Source organism: Salmo salar, chromosome ssa25 (assembly GCF_905237065.1).
Source record: "Salmo salar chromosome ssa25, Ssal_v3.1, whole genome shotgun sequence".
Classification (NCBI taxonomy): Eukaryota; Metazoa; Chordata; class Actinopteri; order Salmoniformes; family Salmonidae; genus Salmo; species Salmo salar.
This window is the reverse complement of record NC_059466.1, coordinates 11,544,204-11,557,710: the sequence shown is the minus strand read 5'-3', so window position 1 is coordinate 11,557,710 and position 13,507 is coordinate 11,544,204. Positions and strand designations below refer to the sequence as shown.

The 13,507-nt window shown below is 42.9% G+C and overlaps 1 protein-coding gene across 4 annotated transcripts in view; it reads right to left on the bottom strand.

Annotated features, from left to right (window-relative positions):
- The window catches only part of LOC106586160 (myosin light chain kinase, smooth muscle), a 99,809-nt gene that overhangs the window by 62,555 nt on the left and 23,747 nt on the right, over positions 1-13,507 (bottom strand). For 3 of the 4 annotated variants that reach the window (XM_014173072.2, XM_014173069.2, XM_014173075.2), the window contains exons 4-5: positions 1,595-1,802; positions 159-195 (exon numbers count right to left, since the gene is read on the bottom strand). In XM_014173072.2, the coding sequence (XP_014028547.2) occupies positions 159-195; positions 1,595-1,802 (245 nt within the window). Of the gene's footprint in view, positions 1-158; positions 196-1,594; positions 1,803-4,284; positions 4,450-13,507 lie in introns of those variants that run through there. The other variant, XM_014173076.2, reaches the window with a different exon arrangement.

The following is a 13,507-nucleotide window of genomic DNA, read 5'->3' as shown; positions in this document are numbered from 1 at the left end:
CACTATGATACCACCATTTGCAAAGAAAGGATACTCCCCAATCCCCTATTCACTATATAGTGCATTACGTTTGACAAGTGTGCATAGGGCTCTGGTCAAAAATAGTGCACTACATAGGGAATTTGGTGCCATTTGGGACACAGACACATATACCTTACCCTGTTCTACTGGAGGAGGGGAGGCTGGATTTCTTCCCTATGAGAGATGGAAAACACGCCTCAGATAATGAATAAGAAACATCAGGGGCATCCCAAATGGCATCCCATTCCCTAAGTAGTGCACTATATAAAGGAATAGGGTGCCATTGGGGAGACAGAAAAAATAGATTGCTGGTGCAAGTCCAGCAGCACGAGTGTAAATGAATGTGCACCGTTGAAGAATGCTTCAGATCTCAGTGCAATGCCCCTTGTTACAGAGGTCATGCTCCATATGTCTCTGTTAGTGTTCAGTGAGCCAGAGGTGCCTAAATAGCTGTTTATGAACTTGTAAAGCTTAACGAACGTGGAGGACGTCTGAATGTTTACATACTTTTCCATGGAAAGTAGTAGGTGCCAGCCCGCCTCTTTCATGCACAATGTAACCTAAGTATCCACAGTGTAAACATTGGAAATGCAAAAAGGCACAGCTGGCATGGTATACACAAAGGAATTTGAAAATCAAAGTGTGCCAATAACACTTATGCTAACAGGAAGAAAAAGTTCCCGAAGCCTTCCATGTGGATATTATAATGGCAGCATCCCAAATGGCACCAGATTCCTTATTTAGTGCACTACTTTTGACCAGGGCTTATAGGGCTCTGGTCAAAAGTAGTGCACTATACAGTATAGGGAATAGGGGGACATTTGGGACAAAACCTCTGCTGGCTTTGCCATCGGTTACTCTAATGAGTTCCTTCGGAACAGGGAATTAGAAAAGATTCAACCTTATTCTTACTATTACATAGAGCTGAAAACATCACTTGGGAACGGCACAAAAGCCTACGTATGACAGGACGTCTTATATTTTATATAGTAAAATAAATGCGGTGCCATTAAAAATACTTGGCGCAGTCTTGGTTTAATGTCACATGAGGTATTGAGGCCGTGCACATTTGACAGTCTACTGTCTATGCTACATTTCAAAGCAGATACAAAGGCGGTGGACCCTGCCCAATTATTATTCATTTTTATTTTTATTTAACCTTTATTTAAATAGGCAAGTCAATCAAGAACAAATTCTTATTTACAATGACGGCCTACCCTGGCCAAACCCTAATGACGCTGGGCCAATTGTGCGCCGCCCTATGGGACTCCCAATCACGGTCGGTTATGATACAGCCTGGAATCGATCCAGGGTCTGTAGTGATGCCTCTAGCACTGAGATGCAGTGCCTTAGACCGCTGTGCCACTCGGGAGCCCAATTGTCAACAGACCATTAGATTATTTCTGATTGGCTGATTGAGAGTGTTAGGTTGCCTTCCAAATAGCACCCTGTTCCCTATATAGCACAAAACGTTTGGACAGAGGCCTATTGCAGGCTCTGGTCAAAAGTAATGCACTATATAGGGAATGAGTGCCATTTGGTACACAGTTTTATTGGACAGCTGCGGCTTTACCTTCTATAGTGATCTCCACTGTGACCTGGCGGCTCCCAGCATCGTTGACAGCCTCACATGTGTAGCGCCCTGCATCCTCCTCCTGGACACAATGTACCACCAGGTTGAAGGTTCCACGGCTACTCTGTTCCATGACGAACCGCTCTCCAGCTATGACTGCTTTCCCATTCCTGGACCACGTGACCTGGGGCTCAGGGTATCCTCTCACCTGGGGATAGATGGATGTACCTCAGTGGGTTTTTAACATAATAGAGCATCAGTGGTTAATGGTCCTGGTTGAAACAAAACAGTTGATATGGTTAAATCAGCGATAATATCCCTGTGAAGTGACACGGTGGATTTCTCAGTGAGGAAGCAAAAAAAGTTGGTAGCGCTGCAATGTCCAGCAAGAGGCGTTTATTTACAGCGAGGATGGGAAATAAACCATAGAAATGTACAGTATATACAATACGCGCTTTCCACGACAGACTGACCAGGTGAAAGCTGTGAACCCTTATTGATGTCACTTGTTAAATCCACTTCAAATCAGTGTAGATGAAGGGGAGGAGACAGGTTAAAGAAGGATTTAGAAGGTTTGAGACAATTGAGACATGGATTGTGTATGTGTGCCATTCAGAGTGTGAATGAGCAAGACAAAAGATTTAAGTGCCTTTGAACAGGGTATGGTAGTAGGTGCCAGGCGCACCAGTTTGAGTGTGTCAAGAACTGCAAAGCTGCTGGGTTTTTCCACGCTCAACAGTCTCCTGTGTGTAGGAATGGCCCACCACCCAATGGACATCCAGCCAACTTGACAACTGTGGGAAGCACTGGAGTCAACATGGGCCAGCATCCCTGTGGAACACTTGACACCTTGTAGAGTCCATGCCACGACAAACTGAGGCTGTTCTGAGGGCAAAATGGAGGGGTGCAAATCAATATTAGGAAGGTGTTCCTAATGTTTGGTACACAGTGTATGTATCACATTCCCATGAACATAACATTTATCATAATCAATCAACGGTTTCCATAAGCAATGACTGGTTTTTAATGAGCAGGTCAAAATCTTAGGGCACGGACTGACAGCAGCTCCATGACAATCTCTATGTGGGCACAAAAGCATAATGTGTTCACTTCCACCCTTTTCATTAGCATAATCTTCTCAATACAATTGGAGTCAGAGCACAGGATCTCTGGGTGTGTGAAACTGACAATGTGGCCCATAGCCTAATTAAAGCGGATGCAAATCAATAATTAGATGTAAAAACAAATGGACACGGCAAACTATGATATTTACAAAAACACAAATGATAAACATTGATATCAGTAACTAGCAAGTGAAATGGAAAGCTACTGATTACCCTTAACGTTTCCTACTTCCTAGAATACAAAAAATGCATTGTTTTATTATCCCTGTGTTCTGGTTTCCAACTAAACCTAATTTCCTCAACTTCATTCCTTTTCCTTCTTGCGTTATGCACTTTTAGTCCTTTCTGACATTTCAATTCTCTCAATGCTCTTTTTCCGACATGGCCCAGGTCAGTAGCCATCACTCATCATGCCACTTGTCAAGAGTGGAGTACAACACTGGTGCTGAAACAGCACAGGAAGTTAACTAGCAAAAATGAACAGGTACAGAAGACCTGTTAAACACCTCTAACTTTCCCCGTATATCTGAAAGGAGCTTCCCACCTTTCTCTGACTCATCACAGTTCTAGTTGACTTCCCTAATCTCACTACAGCTTGTTTTCTCCGAAATCTTTGAAGCGTCACAAATCTGCAGGCAGAGGCCACAGCTAATAAGGACAGGGGATGGGCACACTCTGTTTCATGCCAACAATCCTCGCCTTGAACCCCGGGACTTTAAACATTGTATTTCGGAGGAGAACCATGGTAAACCCAAACTCTGCAATGCAAACCCCTCGCAAAGACAACTTGTTTTGAATTAAGAGAAAAACTAAGGAAAATGGAAATTGTTAACCACTGCAACACATTTCAGATTGAACATACAAATGAATATGGCTCGACTGCTAGTAGAGAATAGAATGACTCCGTATGCCACCCAAAATTCTGAGGCAAGCTAAAAAGCACACAGGTCCAGCCTCGCTCTTTAATCGACCACTCACATTCCAGCTTGTCAAACTAGCCTCTCTCAGTTTCAATCAAACATCACCTCTGTTGTACCCAGTTCTCCAAAGGCTTGCCCAAAAATAGTAGTATTAAAGTCGTTATTAAATCAAACAGACACTGGCATTTCCTTGAAAACTCAGCTGCTTGAGGCTCAGTGCCACAGACATTTCGAGCAGACTTCTCGTTCCTAAAGCCTCTTGTGGTCAAGCTCTGGGCCTCAAACATCCTGAACGAACAAGTTCACATGCTGAGTATAAGAAAAATACTGGGTTGTTTACACACCAAGTCAAGTTTCTACATGCCAGAAAACAGACAAGTACCAAGAGAAAACGAGTTGAAAACAAAAGGTTGCGACAAGACTATGGTCCAATGCACTGGTAGCAGAGGGGCCCTGACTGTTGATCCACCCAGAACATACGAACCTAGCTTCTAAAGACTACCAAAATACCCAAGAGTACAAGAAGACAAGTAAAAAGGGAACAAAGCAAGGAATATTCTCTCTAGTTCTTGTTGAGTCATGCTACTGGAACCCAATGTATCACCACAACAAGGGTACTACTTGCTATAACAAGGCTAATACTTACGGGATAAAAGCAGCCTTGACAGTGAAATCCCCTCGTAATGAAGAGAGAAACTGATTAAAGGGAGGCTACAAAGTTTGTTCGTGTAATCATGTAAGCAGCGATTTCCACTACCACCGTTTCCATGTGAAGAAACCAGAAAGGACATTTTGATCCCTCGTGTCTTCAAACCAGCCGCGGCTCCAAATCTACAACGTCCCAAATAGCACCCTATTCCCCATTTAGTGCACTACTTCAGACCAGAGCTTTGGTCAAAATGTAGTGTGCCGTATATGGAGAATAGGGTGCTATTTGGGACGCACACCTTGTCTTTTTCATTACCCAAGAAATAGGCCTATGGTTTATTTGTCCCAGTAATTCTCTAAATGTCTTGTACTCGGAATGACTTTTCAACTTCGTATTCTGGAAGACACCTGTAGCGGATTACTGCTGGCGTTGGCCTCTGACGGAGACTCTAGGAGAAGAATTGTCCGCTGGCTATTGCTCAACAGACATTCATCAGAACCTATTCATGTATTCCCACCTGCATTGTAGCATACATCACACAAAGCTGTGATTTCTACCACTGGATGGGGTCAGAATACAGTGTGTTTGCGTCCCAAAATTGCCACACTATTCCCAGACAGAAAAACTGATAACGCCACAACCGAGCATTGTCCGGTCATTTGATGACGTTGAGTGATCAATAAGTTGACTCTCCCAGTGCTGTGAATAGCCACTGTCTACATGATGGTGATGAATCCCACATCACTTAAGGACACGGAGTTAATGTTTAGTCCTGAGCTAACGTTCCATGGGAAGGAAAATAATGAAGTATTTAACTGAGTGTTTCAACATTGAAAACAACCTGATGTCTCCATCACATCAACCTTTTATTTTTCCTGGCTTCCCTGACACTGTCAAGCCACGCTGCCAAAAAGCTGCTATGAATTACACATGCAAGAGACAATCACCAGTGTTTAACTACCGTTCCTAACAACGGCCAGTGGACGGATGAGACGAGGAAGAAGGCCTTCAAAATGTAGCCAATGTGGACAATGAACACCATTAACCAATGTAACATTTGAATGTAACCAGCAGAAGAATAAAGATGGCCGCTTCTCCAACACTGAGCTGAGCGGTGAAAAAAGGGTGGAGCCGTGTAGGAATAGCCTAGCAGTCGTCCACATCTGCTTTCAATAGGCGAGCACTTTCAACCACCATCAGGTTTCTGGCAGCATACCTTTCACAGAGTTAACATGGAGCCTCCCTCGCATGCTGTTCCCCCTATATTTTCCTACTGGCTCGTAATTATGTAATATTGCATTCTTCTTCCCTTGGCAGGCCTATAAATGACTAGGAGGCTGGGGAGAGAGAGAGGCATGTCAGACGCCTGCCTCCATGCTGGTGGACATTCCTTGTCTTCACAGGAGCATCCCCTCTTATTGAAAACATGGCTCTGGAGCATGACAAAAACCACGCCTGCCAGGGAAGGGAAAGGCCATGTACTGTAAATGACAGGCAGCAGGACCAGATGACCTCAAATGGTGACACTAGGCTGGTTCACTTGCTATTCTGTCAAAGGAAAAACATATTATGAATGTATTTCCTGTATACTTTTTAGGAGAGGATGCAATTATGCCACATCAATAATCCTGAAGCACCAGCCATTGACATAGATTTACATTTGAGTCATTTAGAAGATGCTCTTTTCCAGAGTAACTTACAGTACTGAATGCGTATATTTTCGCAATGGTCCCCCCGCAGGAATGGAACCCATAACCCTGGCGTTGCAAGCTCCATGCTCTACCAACTGAGCCAGACAGGACACTGATTTACACATCAATGTTCTCCAACTCTTGATCTGGTAGAGCTTCTGGTTTTTCCTTGTCCATTGAACATCAACAGAGAGGAGAGAGCACAAACATCCCTCTGCAATGAAACCTAGCAGAGCCAGTCGCTCCCCTGGGCCAAGACCGGAGACAAATAATCGGTGCAACCCTAACTCCTTCCAGAAGCTCCATAAGCAGGACAGATACTATATGGTCATCCGCATCGGGCTGAAACACCGACTTGGAGTAGAACATGCACAGATCTGACTAAAGAGAAATCAAGGTTTCCCCTACAGAACATTTGAAAAGGCTCCAATCTGGACGAGCATAAGAATGGCACCCGACACTATACTGCCTATGGGCCCTGATCAACAGTAGTGCACTATATAGGGAATGGGGTGCCATTTGGGATGAAGACGTAAGGAGAGGTGATGAATCTTGCCTTCAGTAGTGATGGATGCTGCCTGGGACAGCAACAGAACCAAGTAACAAACTCCCTGACACATTACCTCCTCCTGGGAGCCGGGAAACATCTGTGTACTTGATACCCTTGTTTTGAAGGTCTGTAAATCATAGGTGGTGGGAGGCCACCTCAAGTGTGTGTGTCTGTGTGTGCGCGCGCCTGTAGCATTTGGCTGGCAGATGTCGGAGGCGTTTCATCACATCGATACTAAAGAACCTATCGTCTTAGTGTTGGTGTTGAACATACAGTACCCACACCAAACTTTAAAAAAATATTCTAAAATTCCTTCACCAGGATTCTCTCACAGCACACAAAAATGTTTTAGCACCGTCACATTTTCAGGTACTACTGTAAAACTCCCCAAATGTAATAGTTGGAGGAGATACATTCTGCATTGTTTCAGCTCATCCAAGCAGAACTGGAGCCGACTGGGTTCTGTTCCAGCAGCTCTGAAAAAAACTATTCCTCAGGAAGCAAGTCACAAGACTAAGATATTTTAATCCCTATGAAGACGCATTCCATAGATCTACTGTCTCAGCACCTGACCTGGATTCAAATACTATTTGAATTCTTTCAGATACTTTGAACATTTGCTCTAGCCTGCCTGGAGTTGCAGATGGGCAGAGTTTACAGTTTTGGGACTATTTTATTTGTCCATTAAGCCATGCAATCTCAATCAAGCACAGATCAAATGTATGAAATGATTTCAAATAGTATTTGAACCCAGGTCAGCTCAGCACTGGACAGTCAGGCTGCACTTAATCAGACACTGTACTGCTGGCTCTCCTCCTCTCCTAACAAGCATGTCACCCTCATCACAACCAACCAATCACTCACAAAGGATTACGAAGTGATGTGTAAGGAGGAGAGGCTAGACTGTCTTCAAAACATAAATACACATCCTTCAAAAATACATTAGCTAGATGTTGGATTTATTGTTAGTTTGATATCAACAGTAATGTCTCACATTTAGCGGTAATGGAAATGCAAAATTGTGTTGGAATCAGACACATATTACTGTATGAAGGTTAAAAACGGCAAAACCCGTAAAACGTTACAGAAAGAGCTAGAGAATTAGATAGGTATTGTTGGTCCAATGTGCAGCACAGGAATGCAAGTGAGGAACAGACACGGGTGTCTGTGTTTAGGAACTTTAAATAACACCGTTTTATCCATACTGTTAACGTGCCCTAACAGAAGTGACCCAGATGACCAGTCTGCCTGGGGAAAGTATTTCCATTATGTTTTACAGTAAAGCTTTATTAACGATATTCAAGTTAGCTGTACTTAAAGTAGTTTCAATATCACAATGGGTGACTATACCCAAAATGAACCCATAGAATTACATATTAGGATCTGGTTCTATGGTCTCAGGAAACAGCTCCAGACTGAACCCGTCGGCCTAAGCCCTTACATCGCAATATATACTCAGCAAACATATGGAATTGTGGTCATAAAATGTATAATTTATCCATTTGCTTTACTGCTATAGCCCATAGAAACACATTGAATAAAACATTAATAAATGGCAAAACAGACAGTCCAAAAATAAAAATCATTGGCGTCCGATATGAGCGATATAAAAAAACTCAGGGGAAAGAAAAGGCATTGCTGTCAATGACCAGACTTGCTCAGTGCAGCTATTTTCAGGCCATCTCAAAGTTTTCAGAGGAATTCAATGACTTGCTTCCTTACATTAAGGAAGAGTCTGTCATGATGGCAGTCAGAACAATGTATCCTTTAGCATGGGAATTATGAGGGTGAGACTTACTTGGATCTAGGGTAACTTTCCCCAAATTCCCAGGTTTTCCAGAAATCCCAGTTGGAAGATTCCAGGAATCCTAAAGAAATAAGCAGGAAATCTGGAACCCTCCAACCAGGATTTCTGGAAAACCTGGGAATTTGGGGGAAGTTACCAGAATTTTACAACCATAAATAGGATCCTTATGATTTTTCCCCTATTCACATTTCATCCAATACAACTGGAATCTGTTAAGATCTTAAATACATTTCTAGACAAATGAAAATAAACCCGTAGATTAGGGTGACGCAGAGAGGAGCGGGTAAGTTCCCTGTGTGAGTGATTTAGACATGTGGAGCACTACAGGTAGCAGTGGTGGGCCACACATGTTATCAACTATGCATGTAACCAGTCTGTATGTAAAGCTAAACAAGGTAGTATATTTATCTAGCAATCAGGAACCTGCAGTGGGTTTAGCAATGTTTTTTTTCATCAAATAATCTAACCATGACATCACTGCTATGGCCATCAGCCTGTTCCTAGTGTTGTTGTCGAAGCCAGGCTAACTCAGGGCAAGCAGCTATTTTGGCCACTGTTAACCTGGACTCAGTAGACCTGTGGTGCTCTGTGGTGTTAAGCATCTGTGACCACAGCTAAATGGATTCTGACAAGAGCGTCTGAGGTACAGTGGCTGGACACAAAGCCAGTCCAGTTCTCCTCTCCAACTCACTCAGCAGTCCCAGGCGTTCAGCTTCATACTCCTGCAGCTTCTCTGGCTCCAGCCCTGGCTCCAGACAGCAGTGGCAGGTTCTGCAGCAGCATTTATCATTTCAATTTCCTCCGCCTTACCCGCTGTGTTTTAGGAGCAGACCACAAGGTTTTGCGGGCAGCGAGAGTAATCAGAGCACCATGAGACATTTGAGAGGCAAAATCTACGGAATGTGGAAGCTCATTGACGGCTACACATATGCCAAGATGGTCAATTAGAGAACCCGGACAAAGATAGGGGAGATTTTTACATTCCCATTTCATCTTAGCCAAGAGCACTGGTTGGTTTAGGTACAACCTTTAAAAAAAAAAAACGAATAGTTTGGATTAGGGCTGACCCCATTCAGTGGACAGGATGTTGGTCGACCAAGATTTTTTTTTGTCGAGTAGTGGCAAATATACAGTAGCCTGAGAGTATGAGATACATATTATGTACAGTACCAGTCAAAAGTTTGGACACACCTATTCATTTTCTTTATTTTAACTATTTTCTACATTGTAGAATAATAGTGAAGACATCAAAACTATGAAATAACAAACATGGAAGTAATGTAGTGACAAAAAACAAAAAGTGTTAAACAAATCTAAATATATTTTATATTTGAGATTCTTTAAAGTAGCCACCCTTTGCCTTGAAGACAGCTTTGCACACTCTTGGAATTCTCTCAACCAGCTTCATGCAGAGCGCACAACCTAGGCTACACTTGTGAGAAAAACGTTTTGGTTTATTTAATTTCATTTACGAGTTGTCAATTTATTCCATCGTCTTGTTTGGAGCGCTCATGAGTAAGGACACGCACTTGTTTACCCATAGAAATAGGCCTAGGCTACCAGGCCTGCGCATTACACTAAGGTAATCGGCCTAAATGACTACCGACCCGTAGCACTCACGTCTGTAGCCATTAAGTGCTTTGAAAGGCTGGTCATCAACACCATTATCCTAGAAACCCTAGACCCACTCCAATTTGCATACCGCCCCAACAGATCCACAGTTGATGCAATCTCTATTGCACTCCACACTGCCCTTTCACACCTGGACAAAAGGAACACCTGTGAGAATGCTATTCATTGACTACAGCTCAGCATTCAAAACCATAGTGCCCTCAAAGCTATAATCACTAAGCTAAGGACCCTGGGACAAAACACCTCCCTCTGCAACTGGATCCTGGACTTCCTGACAGCCCGCCCCCAGGTGGTAAGAGTAGGTAACAACACATCTGCCACGCTGATCCTCAACATGGGGGCCCCTCAGGGGTGCGTGCTCAGTCCCCTCCTGTTCTCCCTGTTTACTCATGACTGCACGGCCAGGCACAACTCCAACACCATCATTAAGTTTGCCGATGACGCAACAGCCTGATCACCGACAATGATGAGACAGCCTATAGGGAGGTGGTTAGAGACCTCAACGTGATCAAGACATAAGGAGCGGATTGTGGACTACAGGAAAAGGAGGACCGAGCATGCCCCCATTCTCATTGACGGGGCTGCAGTGGAGCAGGTTGAGAGCTTCAAGTTCCTTGGCATCCACATCACCAACAAACTAACATGGCCCAGTACATCACTGGGGCCAAGCTTTCTGCCATCCAGGACCTCTATACCAGGCGGTGTCAGAGGAAGTTCCTAAAAATTGTCAACTCCAGCCACCCTAGTCATAGACTGTTCTCTCTGCCTCCCGCACGGCAAGCAGTACCGGAGCACCAACTCTCGGTCTAAGAGTCTTCTAAACAGCTTCTAACCCCAAGCCATAAGACTCCTGAACAATTTCTTCAAAATGGCTACCCAGACTATTTGCATTGTCCCCCCCCCTCTTCTACACTGCTGCTACTCTGTTATTAACTATGCATAGTCACTTTAATAACTCAACCTACATGTACATAGTACCTCAATTACCTTGACACCGGTACCCCCTGTATAAAGCCTCGCTATTGTTATTTTACTGCTGCTCTTTAATTATTTGTTACTTTCATCTTACTTTTTTTAGGTATTTTCTTAGAACTGCATTGTTGGTTAAGGGCTTGTAAGTAAGTATTTCACTGTAAGGTCTACACCTGTTGTATTCGGTGCATGTGACAAATACAATTTGATTTGATAAATGTACCCATTTGGGGATCTGATACTATTTCTGATTGTTTTAAGTCACCATCACTGTGGAGCTTCTCAAAGTTATTTTTTCTTCACCTCATACAGCAAGTAAAGAAATGTTTTTACATCACTTGAGAATGAGAATAGTTCCTCAATGTAGCCCATTTGAAAAATCTTTCCAGCGCTCTGCCTTTCAACAACCAGAGCATGAAAGGGGAAAATCAATGTAATGCTCTGATCTGGTGGAAACGTCATTAAACAGGCCTACCTGATTACTTCTTATCCCTTGCGCAAATAGCCTACAGCTGTGTCGATCTGTCAGGAGGTCACTGGCGCAGGAAACTGAGGGCCCAGAATATTTTACACAATGTTGCTATCAAGTTAATAATTAATACAATGTTTCAAGTTCTTGACAGACAGGCCATGTCTAGCCAATGTGATTTAAGGGATATTTCTTTTTAATCAGGATATTTTCTTACCTGCCGGCTGCTATGTTTTTATTAGAAGTTACTTTTACATTTAGATATCATTTTGATTAATCATTTGACATTGATTCTGAGATATGAAGACTTTATTAGAAATTATATTAAACTGTTCCATGAAAATGTGCATATGAAAATCATAACTGGCACGCAGATCAGTAGCAATGGTACGACAAATTGGCACTCCAAATGGAAAAGGTTGCAGACCGCTGGTGTAGCCTATTACAGGCAACTTCAGGAGCTTAATAGCAGAATCTACATAGGCCAGCAGCAGCAGGCAGTGCGAGGGGGGTCAGAACAGGTTTTTTTCTTCTTGTTAGACTATATTGATCTCTGGCTCACTCTTTAGTAATTTGTGTGCTTCATTTTTTATTTCAGTGCTTAAAGCATCAGACAAGATCAGTAGCCAACATATAGTTGATTTTATTCAAACATATGTAAAACTGCATGTTTAAAAATGTTGACCCAACGATTGGTCGAAAGAACAGACGACTCTCGATCGACTACGATTACATATTTCTTTATTAGGGACAGCCCTAGTTTGGATCTTGGATGACGATTGGTCGATAGACATAGTTATTGACAATATTCCTTTGCAAGTGCCTGATAACAGTTCCATCTGAATTATCACATCGCTCCTTCTTTAAGACTTCACTGTTTCATTTCATTCACCGGATGCAAATCAAATTCATAACATGGGTCCTAGAAACTACTTCAATGCTTCACATCAGACCCAAAATCAGAGCCAGAGAAGCCAAATGAAAACCAGGTGGATGGGTAGAGTGGAGGTGAACACAATGTGACAGGAGCCTGCTTTCTGTAACAATACAGTCTTGTTAATCAAATATCCTTTTCAATCTAAAAGAGAGATCCCACTCAATGCATTGCCATAACACTGCCTTCATGTCGTTAAAGCAATAGTCCACCCAAAATGCAAAATGTTATAAAACGTTAGCATCTGAAGACAGTGGCCAGATAAACAAAACCAAAGCCTGATTACACAGTAAGGAAACCAACATGTATTTTTGTAATTTGGGTGAACTATCCCTTTAACATGGAAAGCAGTGGGGAGACATTACAAGAACTGAGACTGGGGCATCTGAAGAGCAGAGGCGACAAATACAGACAACAAACCCACACTCTCGAGGTATAGACATGAAATTAATAAAGTACTCTTTATAAATGCATTATGTGGTCGTGTGTGGCTGAGCAGGTAGAGTATGGGTTCGATTCTCACTGGGGCCAACCATACAGAAATGTAGGCACTCACGACTGTAAGTAACTTTGGGTCTGCTAAATGGCATACATTATATTACTCTTCTTGACTAGCATTTCACCCATGATAGACCTTTAATCTACCTAGGGAACTTCCTCCCAATTCTTCTAAGTGCCTTTTTAAAAGTATAGCCTACGACTTATCGTTTTGGAAACTTTAAAAACACTTTCCCAATTTGGAAAATGGGAAATTCAAGCAGTCTTCTCCAAAAGGACCATTGGGATAAATCAAGAGTGTCTACTAAATTACTTAAATGTCAGGTAAATGTAATGACCTGACAGTACCGTCTGTCAACCTCAATTACATGTTGGGAAAAGCATTCTCAGACACTCTTTTTATTTGTACAAAGCCTGCTTGCTCTTCCATGGCCACAATGAGTCAGCTGATAACCGGAGACTGATGCCCAAACCCAAATCAACCCCTAAACCCAGGTGATGCCCAGAGAGGGATGCCAAGGAGTGCTCAGTGAACAGCACAATAAGGAGTCTTGGCACAGCCTCTGTCTGCTAACAGGAGGTGGGGCTCAACATCAGGCCTTGACCCAAGAGCAACAAGTCCGCTTCAGCACCTCCACTCCTAACACAATGAAAATGATGCAACATG